Raw genomic sequence first — 25417 nt, 5'->3', positions numbered from 1 at the left:
AACCACAGGTTCATGTCTGCCCTCTAAAGGCTAAAACAGGAAACAGCACACAACATTATTTATGATAACTGGGATTAATGCAGCAGTGATTCAGCTGTGAAAGGACTAAATATAAATAGAGCTTGTATCCAAAAGTGGATTTTTGTTACTAAATAAAGCATGCAGCTGCCATTGCTGATTATCTCTTATCATCAAAATGTTTTAAACACCAAAAAGTGTGACGGATAGTAATACTTTTCATTGTTCAGTTACAAAATGCAAGAATATACACATTAGTCATAGTACAAAAAAAGAAAAACCCAACCAATGAGATCTGTCCTCTTGGTTCCAAAGCTAGGGGGGGGAAACTAGCAAATGACGTATGCCACCCATCAACTTTGTCCCTTCTGTTTACATAACCACGCATTCCTCATACCCTCTTAGCTGGGCTCTGTCCTGCTAAAGAGGAGGATCACATCTTGTCCTGGTGTTAAAGCAGAGCAGGTAGACACACAGGAAGATAGGAAACATGTTTTTTACGACCGTGCTCTGTCTGCTGTCACTGTGGCCTGGTTTCACCGCTCTAATGAGTTCTCCATTGGACAAGGTAGGTGGAAAGCTGCGGGTGAACAGGAGCACGGCGGTTAGTGATTCCACTGCTCGGGACTTCTGCAAAGTACATTGAACTCTTCAACTTTAAACTGTTTATCATCCTGTGAAAACCCACGACCAGCTGTCATAACTGGATTTACATGGCAGTCACTAAAAAACAAAAGCTCTAAAATACTTTTATGTTTTCATTGTGTTTGGGCAGACATATCTAAATTTTGTTACTTGAAGCTATAGTTTCTAAAGACCCTAAAAATGGTGCTTAAAAATAACCTAAAAACAAATATTTGTGTCCTCTTTAAGCATTTACATCACTCCCCCAGTCAAAGAGACATAGTTTCATCTTCTGATACCTCAGGTATGTCTCTCTCTGGCTGAACTGTAAAACAATTTTAAGACTCATACATAATGCAATAGATGTGTTATCTCTGTGATACTATAATTACTGGTGTCTGTCCTGTCTCCTTCTCCTTGTTCACAGTGAATGGGCGGCTGCGTCGCTGGGCTCAGAAGCCTGATATCACACATCTGGAACTGCTGGTGGTGGTCGGGCCTGACGTCCAGCAGGTCCACAAGCAGGACACAGAACGATACATCCTCACCAACCTCAACATTGTAAGACTGAGCACGACAGCCTTTACTTTCTATCGATAGCCGTTTCTATGCCTTAAATAAATGTATGGGGAACTGTGCTGGAACCACAGCAGGAAAGAGTCCTAGAATGTTTTACTCAAGTATCTTGTGTAAAATGTATTCATGTAAAAAGGGATACTTATACTTACATATTTGACAGGGGAAACATATTTATACCTATTAAATCAAAGAATGTATTTAGGTTACAAAATGAAGTGCATTAACATATCAACTTGTAGGTTACACATCACTCCAGAGCTCCTTTGTCCAAACCAACGAGATATTCCTTTTCTATAGAAGCCATTGTGCAGCCTGTGTGCATACAATTGATTATCAATTACACAACCAGAAAAGAGGCCAGCACACATACAGTTACACATACACGACTGACAACAAATACAAATGGCCTAATAGGCCACACATCCATGGGCCACATACACTAAATAAGATGACACTTCTTATAGAATTAACAGCAGAACAAAACATCATCAAAGCAGACAACAAATAAAAATGGGAAACCCCACCGCGCCACAAACACGCGCCACATATTAAAGCAATAAATAATAGTTTTTTGTGCATTTGTTTCACAAAATGCACACAAAGCTGCACCAGTCTCTTCTGCAGAGTTACAATCATCATCACAACTGAGTGTCGTACTCACCTGGTTGAATGGCAATCTGCGAATCTTGTGCACTGCTAAATCCTCCTCAATCTGCACTAGGTTCAATGTCTCTGCTTGTTCATTCTCAATCAATAATAATAATAATACTAATAATACAACAATCCGGTCTCTCAGCTCCCTCCTTACGTTTCTTTTTTAACATTTTTGAGCTGAATGAGTTCATACAATCACATCAGGGAATAACAGTCTTAAACAGCTGAACGTCTTCACACACCTTACTAAAGGTGGGTCTACCATGCACGTGTTAGCATTTAGCATGTTAGCCAGACCCAGCGTTCACCTGATGGTCACGTGTAAATTGGGTGTGTTTGACTTTGGTCAGGTTTTCTTTGCTTGGTGGAGCAAGTGATTAGTTAAGAGAGACGCATAGGAGATGCAACCTATTTTAAAGTGTATTTTAACTATATGCCAACAAACCTTAACCCATAAGGACATAATTATGCCTATTGATCACATTATTATAATTGTTGTTCTGTTCAAAAACTGTTTTACTATAATAAGTACTATAGTCCCATTACACTCTGAAGATCCTGCTGATGTACTGTGTATTCATCTGACTTTTTTTCCAATTTCCATGCAGGCCTCAGAGCTGTTGAGAGACATGGCCCTGGGTGCCAATATGAGGGTGCACCTGGTCCGCATGATCATCCTGTCAGAGCCAGAGGTAACTGGCTCCTTGTTATAAGCTCAATGAATCAAGTAGTAGCTACATATTGCTACAACATGTGTACCTTTCATGTTATCCAGACTGACTTTAAGTGTGAGCAATGGTAAAAATGACCTTAAATTTAACATTGTTATCACCACCTTTCTTTTGTTACTGTGCTCTTCTAGCCAGAGATCCAAATGTCTTCCAACATCACCTCCTCTCTCAGAAGTGTGTGTGACTGGGGCCGAAGGATAAACCCCTCAAACGATACAGACCCACTACACGCTGATCTTCTGTTATACATTACACGGTGTGTTACATGTAGCTGGCTGTATTGCGAGGACATGTTCTCTTGATATTTTATGAAGCCATGTTTTATGTCTACCATCACTAACAGGTACGACCTGGTGTTGCCCGATGGGAACAATCAGGTCAGGGGTGTAGCGCAGCTGGGTGGGGCTTGCTCCAATGAATGGAGCTGTGTGATCACAGAGGACACGGGCTTTGACCTGGGGATCACCATCACTCATGAGATTGGCCACAGGTAAAGCAGAGTCACACACATGATCATCAGGGAATCTGCAATATCTATAATATAGGTTTTAAGTTTACATCACAGGTATTAAACTTTATTAGGTAACGCTTTCTTTTGAAGGTTTGTAATTTCTAAAATAATTTCCAAGAAGTTTCCATGAAAGAAGTATGTAATTTGGCACTAATTATAGGGAAAAAAGAGATTGGTACCCTTCCAATGAACTAATTCAACATAATTGCTGACTTAACTTGGCCAGTCTTGAAGTCAGTTCTCAGCCAGTTAGATAAACATGCAACAATGTAATATTTGACCACAGGCAAGCATACAATTACACTTATGTCCAATAATGGATATATAGTGAATTCATGTTACTTTTGTTTTTAAAGTTTTTCCTTCAAGGACATTCCTATTTTCCTTATAATTAGCATACTAGATAATATAGGTGTGATCTAATTGAAGATGTCAATTTCCTTTCACCCAGTTTTGGAATCAACCATGACGGAGTAGGAAACACCTGCAGCAGGAGTGGGTTCATGATGGCCTCTGATGGCGGCTACAACAGTGTGGATCTGACCTGGTCTCCCTGCAGCAGACAGCAGCTGCTCACATTCTTCAGGTGGGCCAACCAATTCAGAGCAGTTGTGCTTAGAAGTGCCCCTCATTCACCATGCAGACCTGGGAATCATTTCTAAGTCATATTTTAACCTCAGGTTGTTTTAACTGATTGCATTTTTCACATTTTCATAAAGTAATATTTGCCTTTGATTTTAAATTCATTAAAACTTTACTACATCTTAAGTATAGGAACTCTCAGTGTGGAATACTGTGAGTAGTTTAGATACAAATCTGCCATAGTCTAGACATGATAATGAGATGTCACTTGTACTCATGTTCCCAGTGAAGGTAAAGCTGAGTGTGTAAAGGATCTGCCTGCACTGGGAGGCTCCCTACAAGACTGGAAGCCTGGTCTATACTACGGAGTTGATGACCAGTGCCGTATAGCTTTTGGTAGCACTGCAAGAGCCTGCTCTTTCACCAATCCTGACTTGGTTAGTCACCTGTAATAGCAGCTTGATACCACCAGGTGGCATTTCACATCAAAAATAAACACACCACCACCCAATTTTTAGTCCTTTTTGGTCTTCTTTACCATCAGCCAGCTTGTCGTGTCCTGTCCTGTCACATTAACTCTGATGATAACAGCTCCTGCAAACGTCTCCTTGTCCCACTGCTGGATGGGACAGAGTGTGCACCTTATCAGGTACTACACTGTTATTAGTGAGTCATTTAGGTGCAACCGTTCTCCCATTGAACCAAAAAGTAGGCCTAAGCATGTTTGTTCATGAGGTGCATTCCTCTCCTCCAGTGGTGTCTGAAGGGGCGTTGCGTTTCCTCAGATGAGCTCAGCTCTTCTGTGGTGGTGCATGGCTCCTGGTCCAACTGGTCTGAGTTCTCCCCTTGCTCACGGACATGCGGAGGGGGAGTCACTCACCGCACACGGAAATGCAATAACCCAAGGTAACAAATGTGATGCAAGCATCAGTCAGTCGAAGCTGACGATCCCGTGTACTTGTACTTTATGTGATATTGACGTCTGAAAGTGAACAGCTTACAGATGACTTTCTGAAAGTGTACTATGTCTAATTTTTCAGACCTGCTTTTGGAGGGAATGATTGTGAGGGATCGGATATTGAGGCTGAACTTTGTCACCAGCAAGTACGTTCTGACTATTTACATTGGGCCTCCATACAGTAGGTCAATACTATTTACTCAGTGGATCACTGTGCCCAGAATCGTCCCACTGTTTGTTGATCTTTTGTTAGCAGTTTGCAGCCTGTGCCCCCATAATATGCCTCCAAAAACACAAGTACTGATGGGACAACTTGGAGAATTAGAGGCAAAGGAGTAATTGAGCTTGGGTCAAAGTGAGCCACGAATACCTCTATAGTGGTTTGGGGGTTGAAAAGGCAAACAGACACCATTATCAAGGAAGAAAAAATGCTTTTCTTTGTCTTACCACGCATGTTGTTGCAGCCATGTGAGCTCACTCAGCTGGATTTCATGGCAGAGCAGTGTTCCCAAACAGACCTCCACCCCCTCTACCTGTTACCAAACACTGCCACTTTCTACACCTGGATCCCTGCTGTAGGCTTTGCACAAGGTGGGCCTAAATATTTATTTTTCTCTATGTAAAGAAACAAAACTAACATTTATTTTTATGTGAACTCTCCTCATCATAACCAGGGGATGAGCAGTGCAGATATGTGTGCCAGTCAAAAGGAGAAAACTTCATAGTGAGCCGTGGCTCTCAGTTTGTTGATGGGACTCGCTGTGAGTCAGACAGCCCGCCTCACTTTGGATCCACAGCTGCTTGTTTAAGAGGGAAATGCCAGGTAAAGAAGACTGAGTAGATGACAAAGCACATGCAATCCTACACTTTCACACTTCATTTTCACAGTTTTTAAATGTACTGTTTGTCTCTGATCAGCTGTTTGGCTGTGATGGTATGCTGCAATCTGGGAAAGTGAGGGATGTGTGCGGAGTGTGTGGTGGAGATGCATCATCCTGCAGTCTGACCTCTGACTCCTACACTGGCGGTCAGGCCAGAGGTAACAAACAACAGTGTACAGCTAATGAACACATTCAATGAATTGAGAACTAATTTGGTAATCTATTACTCATTTAAGTCAGCCATTTTTTCTTATTTCTTTCTTATTCAGAGTATATCACTTTCCTGTCTCTGCCAGTAAATGCCACGCAGGTTCATATTGTCAACAGGGCACCTCTCTTCACTCACATGGGTGAGCCTCTTCACTTTACAAGAGATTTCTACAACAGGATTAACAGGTACTAAAACTGGGATTTGTTTTTGGCGTTTATGTCCCCAGCTGTAATGGTTGGGGATCGGTACATTGTTTCCGGGATGGGCAGCATGGCACTGACTATGACCCACCCCTCCCCGCTGGATGATAACCACCTAGAGTACCACCTCCACCTGACCACTGATCTTTTGCCCGAGATGGAAGAGCTGCTGTTGCCAGGACCATGGTCAGACGAAATAAGAGTACAGGTCTGGAGAGAAAAACATTCAATAACGTAAATACTTGCAGGAGTAAAATGGGAAAAACTTTGTGTTCAACATCTGAGTGTTTCTCTTTGAAGGTCTATCGCAAATATGGAAAAGAATATGGAGAAAAGACTAATCCAAACATTAGCTACCACTACTATGTACCGATCAGAAACAGCGACTTGACAGACATCTCACCTAATGGAAAATGGGTTGTCTTCACAACACCCTGCTCTGTTTCCTGTGGATCAGGTAACGAACTGTTAATCACGAGTCATATTGAAAAGCACCAAAAGAAAACCAGCATAATAATGTATTTGATGATAGATGTCATTATAAATTCACAGACTGATTGCACATTATAGTCTTCGCTCTCTTGTTTTAGGAGCCAATGGGTTTTACAAATGAGACGAGGCATTTGTATGATAATGTGCAGCAGAATTGACCTTTTCGAGCAAGCTTTTATCCCACACTTACAGTGTCTGTCTATTATACGGACAGGCAGTGTTGAATATGCCAAGTTCATTTGTCATTGTTCTGATCGCACATGTTTTCAGAAGCAAATACCATAAAATGTCAACTGAACTGATTAACTAAATGGTCACATACAATGCAACAAATGCAATAATATGAAACATTTTGGGTTTAAAAATCCCCCTTAATCTCGCTAACTTCATTGAAGCTGTTCATTAAGTATTTCTTTCTTTCTACACATATTAACTTTCTTAACAGGTGTACAGAAGCAGGTGTTTGTCTGTGTAGATGAAGACACCAACAACCATTTGGAGGAACAGAATTGTGAAACACCTCCTCCACCCGTACCGCTCCACACAACCTGTCAGCTGTCCCGCTGTCCCCCCAGGTTTGGTTCATACTCAACACTGTTTTATGTCCTTCTGTACTCAGCACAAATGGTTATACATTAATAATTTACTGTTTTACAGCTGGGACACAGGGATGTTTGGGTCTTGTAGTGCCTCCTGTGGTGGAGGAGAGCGAGTGCGTCCTGTAAGATGTGTTCAGATACATGGAGCTGATGTGGTAAAGGTTGCAGATTCTGAATGCCCACCTGATAAGGCTCCAGATACTGTTGAAAAATGTAACCTGCAACACTGTCCTGCTAGGTATGAAGTCTACACTGTACTGTTGATCATTATGTTCATGGGTCAAATGACTTCATATGGCTAAAGAGTATGAAGGCTTTGTTAGTTTTTAAAAAAAAAAGAAATCCATTTATGTGTGTTCACAGATGGCGAGTGTCAGAGCCAGGGGAGTGTTCGGCAGTGTGCGGGCCAGGAGAAGCAAAACGCAACGTATCATGTGTCCGGCCAGAAGATGGTCAAGATGTTGAAGTGGATCAAAGTGTTTGTTCTTTGCAGATCAAACCGACTGATTCTGTGCCGTGTGTGGTAAATGTTTGTCCCATTGGATGGCAATCTAAGGGAGAGGTAAAGTAGAACATAACTAAAATCTCTCTCTTATTTCAAAAGGTGAAGGGTGTCTAAACATTGTCTTTCTTGACCAGGAACAACCAGTGCTAAAGTCTGGTGTGTCGCCACACTCTAAACAGGCTCCTGTGTATGTCTGGAGTCCTGTTATCAGCCATTGTTCAAAGACCTGTGATAATGGTAAGTGAAACATGTACTCACTTTCACTCAGAAACAGCCTCATCAGATAACGTCAACCAAAGCTTGATTCTTGTGTAGGAACCCTGCAGGTCTGGTTCTCCTGTGTGGACCACCAGACCAGACTCAAGGTGACGGACATCCACTGTGATGCTTCTACCAAACCTCCTCCTCAGTCTGAGACCTGCAACATATTTCCCTGCCCCCCCATGTGAGACACTATACTTGACATCAACATGCAGTATTTATGTATAATATAATATAATATAATGAAGTGAATCTCATATGTGTCTTCAGTATGTACTCTGCTGTGTATCCATTTTAGAGAAAGAAATGATGTTGTTTAAAATAGGGACAGCAGCAAAATACTTTTCGTAACAACCAGGTGGCGCTCTAAGCAAGGAGTCTGCAGTGTAACGTGTGGAGGAGGGGTGGCCAACAGGGTGCTGTACTGTGCTGTAGAAACAGAAGGGGAGGAGGAGGTGGTGGAGGATTCAGAGTGCAGTGAGTTTCCCAAACCCACAGCAGTGGTTTCATGTAACGACCACAGCTGCCCAGCAAGGTGAATCACACACAAACACACATCGTCTAAATATATTTTTTTTTGCAAAGGCAAAATTATTTTGAATACTGCCATTCATCCAGGTGGAAGGTATTCAGCGCATCGCCCTGCTCGGCGTCCTGTGATTTGGGTGTAGCTCAGAGGACTGTGTCTTGCGTCCAATTTGTTCACGGCAAGGAGAGTGTGGTGCTGGAGGAAAGCTGCCATGCAGCTGTGAAACCAGCCACCACAGTGCCCTGCCTGGTGCAGATCTGCACCTTCAGATGGGAGGTGAAACCATGGAGCCAGGTACATGGACTGGACTGTGAAGACTAGATTAGACTCAAGATGAAACATTCAGTTGATCAACCAGTCAATTGACAGAAAAGGAATGGGCAACATATTTATATTAATCAACATTGAAAAGAATCACTTGTTGCAGCCCTACTTAAGATAAAGACGTATTAATAGAAGATAAGAACAAAGACAAATAATTGTTACACACTTTCATTATTATTTCATTATTCAATTTGTGTGGCTTATTACCATCTTCAATACTGACTCAATGTCCTGTTTAAAGGACCATGCAAGACTTTTCAAATCAGTCTGCACTTAAACTGCATTGTCATGAAATAATATTGCAACACCAAATGATTTTCATATTGTACGGAAATAACTAATAACCAATTACTATCTGGAATTGTCGGAAAAAACAATCCAAGTCTTACAATCTGTGCATTGAAAATGCAGAATATGAATAGCTACTTATTATAGAAATGTACTTGCAAACGCAGTGGTATGGCCCTTAAAAAGCAATTTCTTTCCCAGGACACAGAACTCCTCTTCTTGTTCCCAGTCATGTGAATCAGGTTTATTGTGATATCTTCCCAATCCAGTGTTCAGTACCGTGTGGATACGGGATCCAGTCCAGAGCAGTGTCCTGCATGGGCCCCTCTAAGGCGGAGCCCCTCAGCCCTCTGTTTTGTATGCACATGCCTAAACCCATAACCATCCAGGGCTGCTATTTGGGCGGCTGCGTTCTGCCCACCTCAGATGTCACCACTAAAGTTACGCCACAGCACTCACTGGACCATATATCTCCAAGTCCAACAGAGCCAATTCCCGTTCCACAGGCCACTACAACAACCATCCCAGCACTTAACTCCAGTGAGTACACATAAACTACCCGTTCCACCCAGCTGGCAGCTGCAGGAATATCATTACAGTGTCTGCTTTTGACCAGGTGTATGTGGACAGCTACTCCTGGAGGAATCCGGAACAGTGTATCTGAAAGACGTGACCGGCCGCTGCACAGTATCCATAGGTCGACCCCTTGATGAGGTCATTCACATTAAAGTGGAATCTGGCTCTTTGAACTGCAGAAAAAGTATGTTTTATCTACTATGTAAAAGGATGATATGTCCTATGTCGTGACTATTGCAGCTAAATAAACGACTGTCACTCTGTGAATGTGGGGTTTTTTTTACAGAGGAATTTGTTGCATTTTTTGACCGACTGGCATTTGTGAGGAAGTGCGAGCGGGTAGCGGATAGTGAACTGACAACCAGAACCAACATCCTACTGGTGCGTCAAAAACTGCTCACCCCCGGGAACGGGGTTGTGTTTACCTACAGTTCACAGAAAAACACGAAGAAGAGCCACCATCAGGGTAAGAGTGCTTGTTGTGAGTTCAGCACAATTCTTTTTCCTTTGCTATCCAAAAGGCTTTCCTTTATTTTAAAAGATCGGATGAGAGGAGGCTTTACTTGCTTTTTGGAATAGTTGCAGCTATATGTCAATTGAGCCCAATGTTGCAACATAGAGGTTGAAAACTATAACTAGAGAGAGTACGCAATATTGTGAACACTTGCACAGTCTAATGCAATCCAATACAAAGGCCCTGCAATAAGTACAGTGAAACCGAAAATATCGCAATAACAATATGCAAAAGTTTGTGTTGTATTGTACTGTGATTTTATTGTGTCTTCTCACCTACTACTCACAGCTTGGCCATTGCATTGGATTGCATTTGACTTGACAGGTATTCATAATATTTTGTTGAGATGAAATGTACTATGGCTTTGCCCCACAGATTGTGACATTCAGCTGTTTTCCCCAACCGGTGTCTTTGAGAATCCAACAACGTCAAACACAAACCACACCTGTCGAGTGCTCATCAACGCCCCTCCCTCAGTGAAAATCAGAATCCAAGCACTGCACACTGGATCAGTGTTCAACGCCACCAACTCCCAGTCTACATACATCATGGTGCGGACATGTTTTGTTTGCCATTGTTTCAAAATTGTTTGTTTTCATGTTACAGTATAATAACGAATGCATTGTGTTACTTGCTCAGATCCGGGACATGGATGTCTTAGCGACCACCGTGTTTAAAGGCCGACAGTTGTTTCAGTGGCACTCCTCTGGAAATATGGCTGAGATTGAATTTCATGGAGACTACCTGCATTCCAAAGGGAGCTTCAGAGCCGAATATTCCTTTATTCGTCTTTGATACTAAATATTAACTATTATTGTATGAGGAGTTTTGGAATTTACATTAAACATTTCTTTAGTTTACAATACTGACATATTTTTTAAACAAATTTGAACTTCTATTTTGTTTGTGGAAAGACTTCTCTTGTTTTGTTTTCATATGTGGTAATTACTTTGACCCGAAAGAACTAATAAACAAACCAAAGCTCTCAAAATCTTTAAGTCTAGCGAGGACAGTATTATTTTGAAGACTGCACCAGAGACTTGTAAAGTATAAATCAAGAATAAATATTCTACTATTACAATCAACAAATCATGTTAATTTAAAATGAGATAAAACACAATGTATTAAAATATAGAATTTCCATTATAAAGAATTGCTTCACATCACGTCACGCATTGTACTTCCCACAACCCTTTGATAACAGGTTCCCCCCTCAGCTCCAGCACACTCAGTACATTGTGCGTCTGTGTCAGCGTGGCTTTCTGCCAGCGACGTCGCCGCACCGGTTCAGTTCCAGCTCCCGCACAGCCCGCCAGGACAAAAGCACCATGCCAGGCCCCAGTGTGGGATCACTGCTCGGCTGTAGCTGTGTCTTCCAGGAGAGCTCTCATGTCCAACAGAGCATCCTCTACAGCCTGGGCAAACTTGGCCGCGTTCGTCTCGTCACAGCTGTTGAAGGCCGTGATGGCGATGTTGATGTGCTCATCCATGGGATTGTAACACACTCCATAGCCATCTGGCACCATTGGACCGAAGCACATCACACAGTCTGTCTTGGAGCCAACCTGGACACAGAGACGGGAAAGATAAGGGCAAGCAAACAAACACGAAGACAAACAATCATTTGCTCAGTAATAATAGACTGTTGATTTTCTTAGGTACAGATGTACCTGGCTGGTGGAGAGATTATAATGCTCAGCCACAGCAAACGAGGTATCCATGAATATCTCAGGCATGGAGGTCAGCTCGTCAATACTCAGCCTCTTCAGTCCGAGGAGGTGTCTGTCTATGGCTTGTCCATGAATTGCCTGAAATAGAGTTGAATGTGTAGATTAATCAGATGATGTATTAAAAAACTAAGATTTATTTAATGTTGATAAACTCCAGTTCTCACATTGTACGTGTTCTTCTTATGTGTCTGAACGGCCGCTTGCAGCAGCGACAGCCTCTCTGTGTTCTGTTGAAAGTATTTTCTGTTCAGTCAGACAGCTTTTCATTCAATACATTTATTGTGAATTCTGGTGCTTCAACAGTACCTGTTTGGCTGGGTCCTGCATTGCCTGGACAAATTTAAACGAGTCTGTAGTAGTTGCACGAATTGCATCTGTTCGCCCATATTTAAACATTCGTAACGATGCGCTCTCATAGGTAGAGCAGCAAATATTATACATCCTGGGATTCAAAAACAGGACACAGAATATATGATGTAATACATGAAAGGGGACACACCATGCTCATTTTCAGGTTCATACCCGTATTTTGGGTTTCTACTAGAACATGATTATATGCCTGAATATACCTGTATATTACCCTCTGTCTGAAACACACTGTTTATGCGTCTGTCTTATTGAACCCCCCTGATAAGCCCAGCCTGTTCTGATTGCCGAGAAAAATATTAGTTATTAGTTATTTCTCAAGCCGAGGGTGGAGATACTCGTGTGAGTCTGTATATTCTAATGAGCCTGCAAGTACGATAGGATGGGAAGTCAATTCTGAATGGCTTGCTGAATCACATGTTTTCTAATCTAGGCAGCCTACAAACAACTGACTGGGTTGTCCTATTTCACAGTTTGTGGGTTGGAAGGCACACCAGATATCCAAATGTGTGTTTTTCATGATGTGTCCATCTATTGTCCATGTCCTGCATCATTTGAAAAGGGATTCAGCAACTATGAAAAAGGATTTCTTACCTGAAGTAGGCCAGTTGAAGAGCCATTTGCACAAAGGCATCTGGACTCAGCTTATGTTTTTGTGGCACTTTTCTTCCAAAATGAGAAAACATAAGCACCTTCACATCTAAGTCATGAACCATTCTGACGAAACAAAGAAAAGAGTGAGTTAAACAAAAAGACTGACAGCAAAGATGAGACAATAATAATAATAATCATAACTGCACTTTACATACATGTTCATATTTTGTTTGGCGTTCTCAATGTCTCTCTTGACCTCAGGTGTGATATTAAAACGTAGTTTCAGAGGCATGGGCAGGGGAACCATAGGAGTGCGAACTATGTCAGTCCTCGACCTGTTGAGAATATATGAAACATTTTGTCCATTTTGAGTTTATTTAAAAACGTCTGACTCTCATCTAAGAATTGAAAGAAACTTACATGTATCGAACAACGAAATCAATGAGAAAAACAATGGGTGGGCCCTCAGCAGGTGCGTGTTCATACACTAGTCCACTTGTGCCATCTTCACCAACAATGAACTGTGGAGGATTGACAAGCACATTCAAATTCTCACTCATTACCAGAGTGCAGCTGATCATTTTGAATGTAAAGTAATTTGTCTCACACTCACCTGTAATGTCTTGTCAAACCAGCGGTTGCCGCTGTTCCAGCGAGCTCCTCCTCCGTGCAGCATCTGGGCAGCCACACGGCTCCGATACAGCTCGTCTGACACCCGCGGCATCGGAGCGTCCAGACAAACCGTGAAGATGCTTTTCTGGATGGCACGGACTGACTCCTTATTTGTTTTATCTGAGGAGGAATATAACCGCCTTTAAAATAAACATTTTCCATAACATATTTTCTTTCAAAGACTTGATTTATTCTAAATAAGATAATAAATCTATCGATACACAGCGTTTCGACACAGGCTCTTGAGGTTTTTGTTTCTCTGCTCACCCTTAATCAGATTGTTATAGGCTTTTCCCCAGGTGTTGCGGTGCTGTGATGTGAGGATGCCAATAGGCTCCTTGTTAGTCTGCAAAGAGGAGTTCCAGATCTTCTCCAACTGCATGTAAATCTGGTCTACGGTCAGCGGGGTGCCATCGCTGTGGTACACATCCAGGACAAAGAACTGGGGGAGAAAGACCAGGTCCAGTTAATTCAGCCATAGATCCAGTATTTCTTTAGCCACTGGACCAGTGATATTATATTACAAAATGAGTTGCAAGAAGAAGAATAGCAGTGCAATCTAGAATACCTGGAAGTTGTGGACCACAGTGATATGAGTGAGAGGCGTTTTCCCGATGCTGTGATTAACAACAGTGTCTCTCTTTGGACCAGGGATACGACAAGAGGACAGGATCTGGTAATACTGGTCCATACACAGCGGCTTCCCACTCAGATACTCTATAGGCAGGGTGTCACTACAACACAGCAGCTCATATTATACATCTGAAGTTCTGTAAACCAACTGAAAGTCATGGTGCTCTCTGTTACAGCAGTCTGATATTTGCATTAGTTTCAGGCAAACTCACGTGTCAATCATATTTTTAAACTCCAAAACACCTGCAATCAGCTTGGCAGCAAACCTGCACAGAAGACATCATTGTGTTACTGACAAACATATGGTGATTGTGAACATCAATTATCAGTAGTTTGCTCTGAATGGAGACATTTACAAGTACATGTCATTCCATATGACCTACTAGTGTCACTGGCTGACAAATTGTGGGCCCACTGTACCTAGCTCGTCCTAAACTCAGCCATTGGCTTCACTGGAGTATTTCTCTTTGGGGCCACTGTGTCCATGGCATATCCCATAGGTCACGGTAGACAAAAACAGCTGAGCAATGCTATGAGTGGCTAAAATGGCTTTAAATAGCCAGCATGTGGAGGGAACCCTGCGCAAAGGTCGGCTTCAAACTCCAGTTTCATATGAGCCTGTTTACACTGCACTTCAACACAATGTAAATCATTTTTTTGGAATCAACTGTGTGCATAGAATAAGACAATTTGATTTGTTTTGTATGACAAACAGCTTAGTTACTGTGGTTTTACAGTGGATCCTGGTTTCTCACCTCATCTGTCCTTGTCGATCGTGGAAGTGCATGCGAGGCAGGACAACCCCAGGGCTGGTGTAGACCGCCACCGGCATACGGCAGTCTAGATAGGCTGACTGCATCCACCATTCTGACAACTAAAAAAAGCAGTAGTCAGAAAGCAGGATAAAAGAATGCTTCTTTACAGTTCTCCATTGCTTGTTTAGATTACAGACATATAGATGTCTTATACACCAAAATATTCAGCTAAACACTGCCAGATATCTACCCAGTTGTCTGTCTTGTGTGCCCGTCGCTCCAGGCCTTTCTGCAGCCTTTCACCAACACCACCGGTGAGGAACTCCTTCACCAGCTGCCGAGTGTGTTCCAGCTCCTCCTCGCTGACGATGGGCTCCAGAGCGGCCAGGTACTGCTCACATGTCTGCTTCAAGGGCGGCACAGGCAGCTTAGGCAAACCCTCCTGGTACACCAGGGACCTCTCTGGGATCTGTGTTACTGGTCTGACCATGCGACATGGCTTCACCATGCCAGGCCGCAGCTGGAAGACACGGTCTTAATGAGCAAAAACGCTCCTCATCCATCTTCCATTATTGTCACAAATGCTCTTTAGTCCAGTTAATGTTCAGGTTCAACTAGAGAGATTATCACTACACACTTTGACTATTATATCAAGGCAGCAAGTCTACAGTATGGTCATGTGGTCACTGGTCAATATTTGAACAAAGAGTTGACTGATGCTGCCTCACAAATCCAGGTATCAACAAGTTGTAAAATATTAAGTGCATGCAATCAAAGCTTCAAATAGTAAATGACTCGATGGTTTCAAGTATGAACAGGATTAAGTGTTGTGAACAACTTTTCTAATTATTTCCAAAGGCACATACTTCACAGTGAGGTGATTTCAAGTGTGAAAACTGACACCAAAACAACTGCAAAACAGCCAAACTCGTTCTTTGGACCCGATGGTGTCAGTTCTGCCAGGTTATAAATAGAAGATTGACACAGTTGAACCTTTGAAATGTTAGCTACATCAAAACACACATGAGAGCAAGTTGTCTAGGCCCATCTGTTATCCGATATATTGATGATGAGATGATCCATTTATAAATGGGTGTTTATAAATTAAGTAACAGTGGGAATATTCAGAAATAATGATATAAATCATTCACATTAACGGGCTTCGTTTTCATCTGTGCCGAGTCTGGCATACAATAAGGGACTTCCGGTAGACGTTTTCAAAATAAAATAAAAACGATATGAATCCCGTCGTGTGTTGCAGTGTTGTTGTGTGTAGATAATATAAATAGAGGGGCAATACTGAAGGGGACTTTGTCGCAAATAAAACTATGTCGGCATACGCTACAAGTCGAGGTAACGTTGTGCTATCAGCTACCGTTAAGCTAGGCTAACGGTATGCATAACGCTAACGTCTAAATGCGGGGCTGCTAAATTACGCTCTAAATCAACACTATTCCACAACAAATATCGTACCAGGCCAGTAAACCAGGGTGAAATATGAGTTATATTTAACTTATATTGTCACCTTGTTGCTGTCCTGTGCAGCGCCCCACCCCCGTCCCTCAGTCTGATGCCGTAAAGCCAAACGTAACGTTACTGCGTTTGTTGATACGCACTTACAATACATGTAGTTAGGCTGAAAAAGCAATAGACTCACCGCGGCCTTGACTAAAACACCCAACATCTTGTCAAACAGACGCGTTAAAGTATTTGGCTGTCCCGGGAATATAGCAGGGAGACCCCTCGGGCAGTCATGTCTCAAGGACAAGCTCGGTGCGTATTCTCAGAGACCCGCCCACCCCACGGACCCACCGAGCCAAGACAACTGCGAGCTCTCCACTGAAAGTCCTGTTTTTTTCCAAGTGGAGTAAAGCACATGCGTGCCTGCCGTTTCAAAATATTGTACACAAAATCCTTCAGCTATGATAAGCTGCCTTATTTCATCATTGTATTTATTTTAATAGAAGAAAAGTCCTAATTAACTATAGTAATCCATACGAATTATTAATGTTTTCTTCTAGTTTTTTCAATGCATTGTCATGAAATACAGATAACCTGTATGACGTCCCACACGACTGGTAAAATGATAGCAATGGAAAAAATACAAGGTCACTATCACCCTAAATGTATATCATAAACTCACTCTTGTGCACACATAGCAAGTGCATAGTGATATAATTCATCAGGAGTTGAAGTTGCGATTTAAAGCCAATACATCAATGTTTTTTAAATAATGTACGTTTTATTGATTAATAAAAGCAGGCCCTGAAATGAATAATACATTTACAGAATGATATTCTGCGATGAGATGGTGCACGAGGCTGCACAGATCTTTTCTGGCCACATGATGGAGCTCGTCCAACGTCTTTCCAGAGAAACTGAGCGTTAACTCATTTCTTCAGGAAATAGGCTACAAACCAAAGACTGACTCCAGTACCCCAAATGAATCACCAGAAAAATAAGGTTTAAATGAAAGGAACAATTCATGTATACCGTGTGAAGAAAGTATATCATTGGCACGATAAATGTTACTGTGCAAAAGTAATCCAAAATGAACATGCTTGCTCTTTAAAATCACATTTCATCAACATTTTTCAATAACAGAGGAGAGAGGGAATTGCAGTCGTGTCATGGTTTATTTGAGAAGCAATAAAATAAAACAATACAAAGAAAAACAATCATACAAATCAAAATGCTTCAATTGCTCTGGTCCATCCACTGCCTGTTAACAGTGTATGTTTTAAACAAATTGTTTGAGTGGCGAATATTTGTTCAAGGTCCGTCTGCTGCCAACTCACAAACTCAGATAGTCCACCTGAACCCAGCACTGAGATCAGGTTGGAGATGTTTGTGCTGTCCAACTGGTCCGAGTCTGAATGAAAATCATCCTCAGTCCTCATCCTTTTACATGGCACTGGCCCAAAGTCTGGCAAATAAAACTCTGGATCAACAATATGATAACTTGTGTCCATCTTTCGCTTTTTAGTGTAGCACTGCGCGCCCTGCGGCTGTTTAGACTGCGCGCAACAGTCTGAGTGGAAGTATCCATTCGTGACAGTAGTCACTACATGCGTGTCCAAGTCCAGGACAGTCTTTTGGTTGGCTTGTAGGTTTGGGATAGGTAACTCCCAGGAGGATTTGTCTGCACAACTCCAACAGGCTTCCGAAACCATGAGGTCAGAGTCACTTGGTGAAAGCATTGCGCAGGCAGATGCGTCTTGGTGCGCCACTTCTGCCGGCTGGCCGTTGGGCTGGTGCGCTCCGCAGTGCCAAGTATCCGACTCAACCCCAGTAAAGTTGCAGTAGAAGTCATCAGCCAACTCCGTTAAGCTCCCGCTCAGTTCAAAATAGTCTTGTCTTTCACGGACTGCCGCTACATCCTCATATTGATGCGTCCTTTGCGTTTGCGACACGTTTTTGCTCATGTAAAACTGCCTGGCGTTTCTCAGTACGTACGTTACCAGTAAGTTCTTGTGGAGCTTGATGCCTCCTCTCTGCGTCCTGGAGCTTTGGATTTTCCTCAAAGAAATGGAGATCAGGTTCTGTGCTTCAAATGCACACTCCATCCTCAACCGGGCCAGCCGTTCTTTCCTCTCAGTCTCTCAAATCGGTTGTTTCTTCACTGAAGAAATGTGTCTTTAGTTGAGATTCCTACTGGATTCGTGTAGAGACTGTGTCCATAGCGCTCCATGTCTTCCCAGTAAGGGCATGGTTTGCAACTCTCATCTTTCCTTGCCACGCCCTCACATAGACATTGTCCAATGGGAGGGAGGCGGTGCTTCTGTTATACGCAAATATCACTACTAGCCTCATTCAGAATGCACGTAGGAGCGGGCATGCTGCATTTCACTAAATGTGTTCTGAGCTTTTTAAATCTCAGTGCAGACAAAAATCACCACAATTATTGTCCATGTAGAAAAGAGCAGAGTAGAATAGAATAGAAAAAGAGGAGCGGGACAGAATAGATAGAACATAGTTAGTAATTGCAGTAGAATATAATAGAGGGTAATAGAATTGACTATAAAAGAAAATAATCTGTTAATGAACTAACTGAATACAATAAAGCATATTAGAGAGTAATATAAACAAATAAGATCCGAATATACAACAGTAAAGAGTTACAGAGTAGACTGGAATAGAACAAAACAGAATAGAAACAGAGGAGCCAAATAGAGTAGAATATAGCAGTTAGTAATTACAACAGAATGGAATAGAGTAGAGAGTGAAAGCAAAGATATAGAACACAGTTAGTAGTTACAATAGAATAGAATAGAGAGTGACAGAATATAATAAAATAGCATTGGGGGTATTAGAATAGAATAACATGCTAGAGTATAATGGCATAGATCAAAAGAACACACAAAAATAAATAATAGAATATAACCTACAGAAGTAGATGGTATAGTAGAATAAGAGTAGATTAGAGTAGAACATAGTAGTTATAATTACAATAGAATAGAATAGAAGGTCCTTGAGAGTAATAGACTAGAATAGAACAGAAAGTAACTAAAAGGAATAGAATAGAGAGTAATATAATACAATAGAACATAATAGAGAGTGATAGAAAACAATGTAATCGGGTAGAGAAAAATAAAACATAATAGAATAGCAAGTAATAAAATACAATACAGTAGAGGATGACATAATAGAAAAGAACAGAATATAGAGCAAATAATACAGGATATCAGTTTAATATAATAGAAAACAACAGTCATCATAGTATATAATGATATAATAGAACACAGGGTTATAGAATAGACTAAAACAACAATATTAGAGTGGAATAGTTGACTGGAGTATAGCAAAACAGAATGGAAAGAGAGAAGTAGAACAGAGTTGAATATAGCAGTTAGTAATAACAATAGAATAGAGGAGAGTAGAGAGTGATAGCATGGAGATATAACTAGTTTGTAATCACAATAGAATATATGGAACATAGTAGAGTTACAGAATAGAATAGAATATCCTTGAGAGTAATATAAAAGAACAAACTAGAAAGTATTAAAGTAGAAAAGAATAGAACATACTAGAGTATAGAGAGTAATAGAATAGAACATGCTTGAGAGGGATAGACTAGAATGGAAAATGTTACAGAGTACCTGACTATAATATAATAGAACACATTAGAGAGTAATAAAACATACAAGAAAATAATAGAATATAGCCTACAATAGGAGAGAGAAATAGAATAAGAATAGACCTGAGAAGAATATAGTTATTTAAAACAATAGAATAAAGCAAACTATAGAGTGACAGAATAGAATAGAATAGAATAGGCTTGAGAGTCATAGGGTAGAATAGAACATAATAAAAATGATAAAACAATACAGTAGTATAAAACATAATAGATAATATAAAATACTATAGAGTAATAGAATATAACAAAATAGAGAGTAATACAATGAATAGCATAGATTGTATTATAATTGAATAGAACATAATACAGGTTAACAGAAAAGAATAGAATAGAGTAGAGAGTAATAGAATAGAATAGAATAGATAGCAATATAACATAATATGACCGTGTAGAAAGTAATAGAATAGAATAGAGAGTAATATAATATAACATAAAAGTGAATAGTAGAAAAGAACATATTAGAGTAATGAGTAATAGTTACAATATAACAGAGAGTAATATAATAGAATACAACAGAACATATACAAGATAAGCTAATAGAATAGAATACAACACAGTAGAGAGTGATGGAATAGAGTTAAATAGAATATAGTAAAGAATAACCAGTAGAGCAGAATAGAACATACAGCATTAGAGAGTAATAGAATGGAAGAAAATTTAATCAAGATTTGTAGAGAGTAATAAAGTAGCTTTGAGTAGAATGAAATAGAATATAAAGAGAGAGAGAGAGAGAGAGAGAGAGAGAGAGAGAGAGAGAGAGAGAGAGAGAGAGAGAGAGAGAGAGAGAGAGAGAATAGAAGATAATATAGCAGTTAGTAATTACAATAGAATGGAACAGAGTAGAGAGTGATAGCATAGAGACAGATAGTTAGTAATGACAATAGAATAGAATATAGTAGAGAGTGACAGAATAGAATAGAATATCCCTGAGAGTAATAAAATAGAATGGAACAAAAAAGAGAGAAATAGAATGGAAACAAAGTAGAGAGTGATGGAAAATAGAATAGCTTAGAGAACAATATGATAGAAAATAACAGTAGTACATAGAGAGAGATAGAACAGAGTCAAATAGAATAATAGTAAAGAGTAACCAATAGAGCACAATAGAACGTGCCACATAAAAGAGTGATAGAAAATAATTGAATAAAGAATTATAGAGAGCAATAGAGTAGATTATAACATACAAAGAGTAATGGAATAGACTAGGAGAGAGTATTATAATATAATATAACAATTATTAGTAGACCTGTTTTTGTAAAAGTACATGCAGTTCAAATAAGCTTCTCAGAGCCATGAATGAAAGAAAAGCCAAATCAAATATGTCACACGAACTTAAAACTAGAAGGATACAAGAGTATAAACAACGGAGAAACAAGAAACCAGCATAAAAGCAAACTAAAAATGGTAGGTTTGGATTGCACACGAAGAAGCACACTGTAAACCCCAACCCCAAAATAGAACAGAACAGATAGAAGAGAACTGTGGAGAAAACAATATTCACTTCTACACAATACTATACTATTACGATAATAGCCTACTATACTATACTGTGCTGTAGTGTAGTGTACTGTACTGTAGTGTACTGTACTGTAATATACCTGTTTACGAAACAAATATTTCCTCAAAAGCCAAATCACATATACTCATACAGTATGTACAGAGTACACAGGTTTAATTCACACACACAGAGTTGATTATGAATGTACTGTTTGGACGCGACAATGATGTCATTAGGACTGCCTCTGATAATAGAAATATTGTCACCGCTCTCACATGTGTGGGGTAAAAGCTCTTTGTAGAGAGATTATCTGTCATCCGTGCCCCACATCTGTTTGTGTGTACACACACAGATGGCTGACATCATCATGAACACCTGGATGTGACTTTGATTTCCTGCCAAATACGTGAATCAGGAGGACAGCCACTATTATGGTTATCATGCTCTGATAATGGTGTAAATTGGAGTCTGACATGTGTGCTCTCTCTGGGATAGTTTAAATGGCAGAGAGCAGATTGATATCATATTTTATGGTACAGCGTGGGATGGTATGGCATAGCATTATATTTTATAGTATAGTTCAGCAATTTGTAGTGTAGTAGTACTGGATAGATTTGTTTACTTTAATTTCAAGTACCTTTAAAGGTGTTGTATTTAACGTTTAGAGCATTAATATAGCAGGAAAACAGCTATTTGCTATATGTAAAGATAAAGTGGAGTAATGTTTACCTGAGCAGAGAATGAAGTCGCTCTCCCTCTGTGTGTGTTGTTATCAGAGCTTCTCCTTGCTTTATTGACATAGTCGGGCCGGCAGCTCGTGCTTTTAGTGCATGTCCATACATGTGGGCATGCCCCACTGGTTAGCTCACTGCCAGCACTCGTCACTGCTCTCATACAAAGGTTACACCTGGTAATGCCTTCCCAACTGACAGAATTGTTGCTGAAGTGTAGGGCTCAGCCTCAGGTTACCCCTCAGGTAAACATCATTTGCTCTGTCAGTACTTTTGCCGTAGTTTGCGCCGTTAGCATCGTTAGCACCGTTAGCTGTGAGCAGCCAGCCATGTTGAGAGCCGTTGAGAGAAAATCAAAATGTTCCCAATCTCGGATCTTGCACCTTTAATGGTAATATTTTAACACTACTAGTCTGGATTATTAGCACTGTTTGATAGAGGAGATTGTGTAGTAAAGTATAGCATAGTACAGTGATGTATAATAGGGTGAAAATGACATTTAGGGCAAAATATATCAACATCTTGGTTTGGTTTGTTTTTGTGGGAACAAGAACCTTGAGAGCAAAAAGAATGCACATGCCCTTGATACATATTTCGTATATCATGATCTGGATTAAGTGTTGCATTATGGGTGGCTAAATAGTAAAGCCACTGACATGCAAATATGACAAAATGAAGGTAGGTGCCAAAATGTCACAGTGAAAAAAATAAATACATAACCGTGACAAACATTTTATTCAGCATCACTGGAGAAAAAACACAACCTGCAATCTGTGAGAGACAGAGGCAAAGGTCAGATCTAATGTCAAATGGACCAAGTTTTTGAAGACACGGCTGTACTTACACACACTTATGTTGCCTTGAGTAACCTTGCCCACCTTATAAAACAGAGAAGGCTAACACATCCAGTAATAATGGAAAGAATACAGGTCTTTTATTACTGATCACATGGACCTTAGTGTGCATAACAAAAATAATTGTAGAGAAATGAACATGCTATTTTAATGATGAATCATGTTTAATCTTAAATCATATATGCTTTTTGGGCAATTTTAATAAACTGAACATATTATGCATGAACTAAAACATGGCTTTGGTTCATAAAATGCACAAACGTATAAATGGCAAAAAGATACAATAATAACATAATAATAAAATGGTGCATGATTCTTAATCTCTGAAACATATATGGGCATGGTAACTCTATGGTATCTTAAATGAAGCGAGATGCTAGCAATAATTATACAATTTAGTATTGTGTATGTGGTATAATATGTCAACAGTCTCAATGTCCTGAATACAAATTGATGTTAACTGAGGGAGATTAAACATATAATGTTCTTTATTTTAAAGGTGGTTTCTCTCTATACTGCTTCATTCCAAGCAATACTACAAACCTGAGACTGAAACTAAGACTTTGATTTCAACTTCTAGATAAGAGAGAAGAGATGTGTTTTCACGAAGAAAACAAAGAAACTACTCTACTTTATATTAAGTATAATACAATTCAGATAGTATAGTTGTACTAGGAATTTCCACAAAACTACCTTTAGCAAAACAATTATGTTCAATACAACCAGGCTGTAATAAATCCTACTTTTGTTGTGATTTTTTTTCATGATATCAGATTTCTAAAACACCTTCAATATAACGCAGTTCAATATAGCATCACCACTAATGACACCCTCATTACGTACCACAGAGTAGGGTTGACACACAAACAAGTAAAGTATAATTCTCACCAAAAGGTGAGCGTAATGTAAGCATTACTTTATACATGAATGACATTGTGCAGGCGTTTCTATTTTTGCAGAACATTTTTGCTTGATAAAGAAAATTATCTTTAGAACAAAGACTTGTTGTATTCACATATTTTATTTTAAGAAGAGAACACTTAACTTTTTTTTTTAACCACACATGAACCACACATACAACTGACGAAGAGAAAGCCTCTTATACTTTTGAATAATTTTAGGCTTATGTGAGCCTTTGTTAGGACAACAAACTGTACCAGCATTGGCCACTGAACATTTTTTCTGTCTCTCACTTGTGACAAAGAGTTTTGTAAAGACAGGAAAAATAACACTGTGACTTTGAAATGAACATCTGATAAACAATTTGTTATGAGCTGAAACAAACAAAATATTAATTAAGAATAATGCCAATTTGATAACTCAAAAACTATATATATATACTCTCCTATATAAATAATTAACACTTAAGCAATGTTTCTTTATTAGTATTCAACCTAATTATGACATAGTAAAGTTACTTCATACTAAAGATTTTAAGTGTATCAGCCAGACGTCCCGGACAAGGGACTCAGCCCCGCCCATAACCAACTCCTTCTTAACTCCCAAAATTGTTGTAAAATTTGTACTTCCAGCACTTTTCTTGTCAATAAATCTATAATTCTGGAGTTGGTGGATGAGTCCAAACAGAAAAGAATCACCTGTTAAACAAAGAGAATTGAGTCTTTCCATAGTGCGTCCTCTTAAACACAGAGCTGAGATATGCAGCTCGGTAGAAGATGCACACAATTACTTCAGAGGCGGGGTGCTTTATTTACATATGCAATATGCATAAGCAAGGTTACTGTGAGGGTGAAATAACCGCGAGATAGAAGGAGAGAAAGAAGGAGGGGTTTGGTACAAGTGTGTGATGTGTGTGTGTGTGTACGTGTTTGTGTGTGTGGTGGTGATGGAGAGAGGGTGTGTGGGGCGAGGGGGGAGGCAGAAAATTGGTGTTATCAATATTTAACCAACCCTTCCAGCATATTTATGGCAGACAATAGAGCAGACCTGCAACTGTCTCATGTGAGTGGAAGAGTATTTATTACAGACTGAAATAGAGGCTGTAAATAGGATGTTCATTGATATATCCCCGCCACTCTTCCAGGGAATAAGTGAAGAGTGCACCACTTGGTACACCACTCTGACAGTTGATTCTTACCAAAATAAGCTATTAACATAGTATCTAGTAATTGCACGTCACAACCCCTGAGTGCATAACACATATTCATTAGGGGGATATTTCTACATGTGGGAAGCAGATGTATGTAATTCAATCAGTAAAGAAAAAGAAAAAAAGAACCGAAAGAGCTATGAAAAGAGAGAGAAGAAATAAAATGTCTGGCGCTTTTTTTTTCACAGACCCATGGCCTCTCTGAAAATGTTTCCATGTGTTGTGTCTGAGCACACTGAGAGCAAAGAAGGAAAACATTCTCTCCTCCAAACCACATGCAACAGATTCTTTCTGAAGCCA

At 40.0% G+C, this 25417-nt stretch overlaps 3 protein-coding genes across 6 annotated transcripts; 1 reads left to right on the top strand and 2 right to left on the bottom strand.

Annotated features, from left to right (window-relative positions):
• Positions 1-438: 438 nt before the first annotated feature.
• Positions 439-11035, top strand: adamts13 (ADAM metallopeptidase with thrombospondin type 1 motif, 13). 3 transcript variants are annotated; one of them, XM_068702836.1, is made up of 29 exons: positions 439-586; positions 892-946; positions 1070-1203; positions 2484-2567; positions 2738-2862; positions 2950-3096; positions 3569-3703; positions 3986-4136; positions 4244-4348; positions 4454-4605; positions 4740-4803; positions 5122-5248; positions 5332-5480; positions 5576-5696; positions 5835-5888; positions 5976-6157; positions 6250-6406; positions 6887-7016; positions 7099-7278; positions 7404-7602; positions 7680-7782; positions 7861-7990; positions 8165-8341; positions 8425-8629; positions 9217-9487; positions 9564-9707; positions 9810-9989; positions 10413-10588; positions 10677-11035. In XM_068702836.1, exons 1-29 carry the CDS (start codon positions 509-511, stop codon positions 10830-10832), a joined length of 4071 nt encoding a protein of 1356 aa, XP_068558937.1. In that variant the 5' UTR covers positions 439-508; the 3' UTR covers positions 10833-11035. The 3 variants fall into 3 exon arrangements, with proteins under 3 accessions (XP_068558937.1, XP_068558936.1, XP_068558938.1); XM_068702835.1 differs by having other exon boundaries at positions 5808-5888; XM_068702837.1 differs by lacking the exon at positions 2950-3096 and having other exon boundaries at positions 5808-5888.
• LOC137866750 (carnitine O-acetyltransferase-like) lies at positions 8710-16573 on the bottom strand. Of its 2 annotated transcripts, none has more exons than XM_068702840.1 (14): positions 16445-16573; positions 15038-15307; positions 14788-14906; positions 14245-14298; positions 13968-14133; positions 13667-13841; positions 13341-13519; positions 13148-13248; positions 12943-13062; positions 12728-12850; positions 12074-12209; positions 11932-11994; positions 11708-11845; positions 8710-11602 (listed from the first exon to the last, which is right to left on the bottom strand). In XM_068702840.1, exons 1-14 carry the CDS (start codon positions 16469-16471, stop codon positions 11387-11389), a joined length of 1887 nt encoding a protein of 628 aa, XP_068558941.1. In that variant the 5' UTR covers positions 16472-16573; the 3' UTR covers positions 8710-11386. The 2 variants fall into 2 exon arrangements, with proteins under 2 accessions (XP_068558941.1, XP_068558940.1); XM_068702839.1 differs by lacking the exon at positions 16445-16573 and adding an exon at positions 16313-16436.
• Positions 16574-17007: 434 nt separating this feature from the next.
• Positions 17008-18501, bottom strand: LOC137867140 (immediate early response gene 5-like protein). Its single transcript, XM_068703576.1, has one exon. The coding sequence runs from the start codon at positions 18351-18353 to the stop codon at positions 17475-17477; it is 879 nt and encodes a 292-aa protein (XP_068559677.1). The 5' UTR covers positions 18354-18501; the 3' UTR covers positions 17008-17474.
• Between the last annotated feature and the right edge of the window lie 6916 nt (positions 18502-25417).

The sequence above is a fragment of the Cebidichthys violaceus genome, unplaced genomic scaffold, assembly GCF_023349555.1.
Source record: "Cebidichthys violaceus isolate CVI_PGR_0920_01 unplaced genomic scaffold, fCebVio1.0.p SCAF_9, whole genome shotgun sequence".
NCBI classification, from domain to species: Eukaryota; Metazoa; Chordata; class Actinopteri; order Perciformes; family Stichaeidae; genus Cebidichthys; species Cebidichthys violaceus.
Note: the sequence above shows the minus strand (reverse complement) of the source record. Positions and strands in the feature narration are given on the sequence as shown.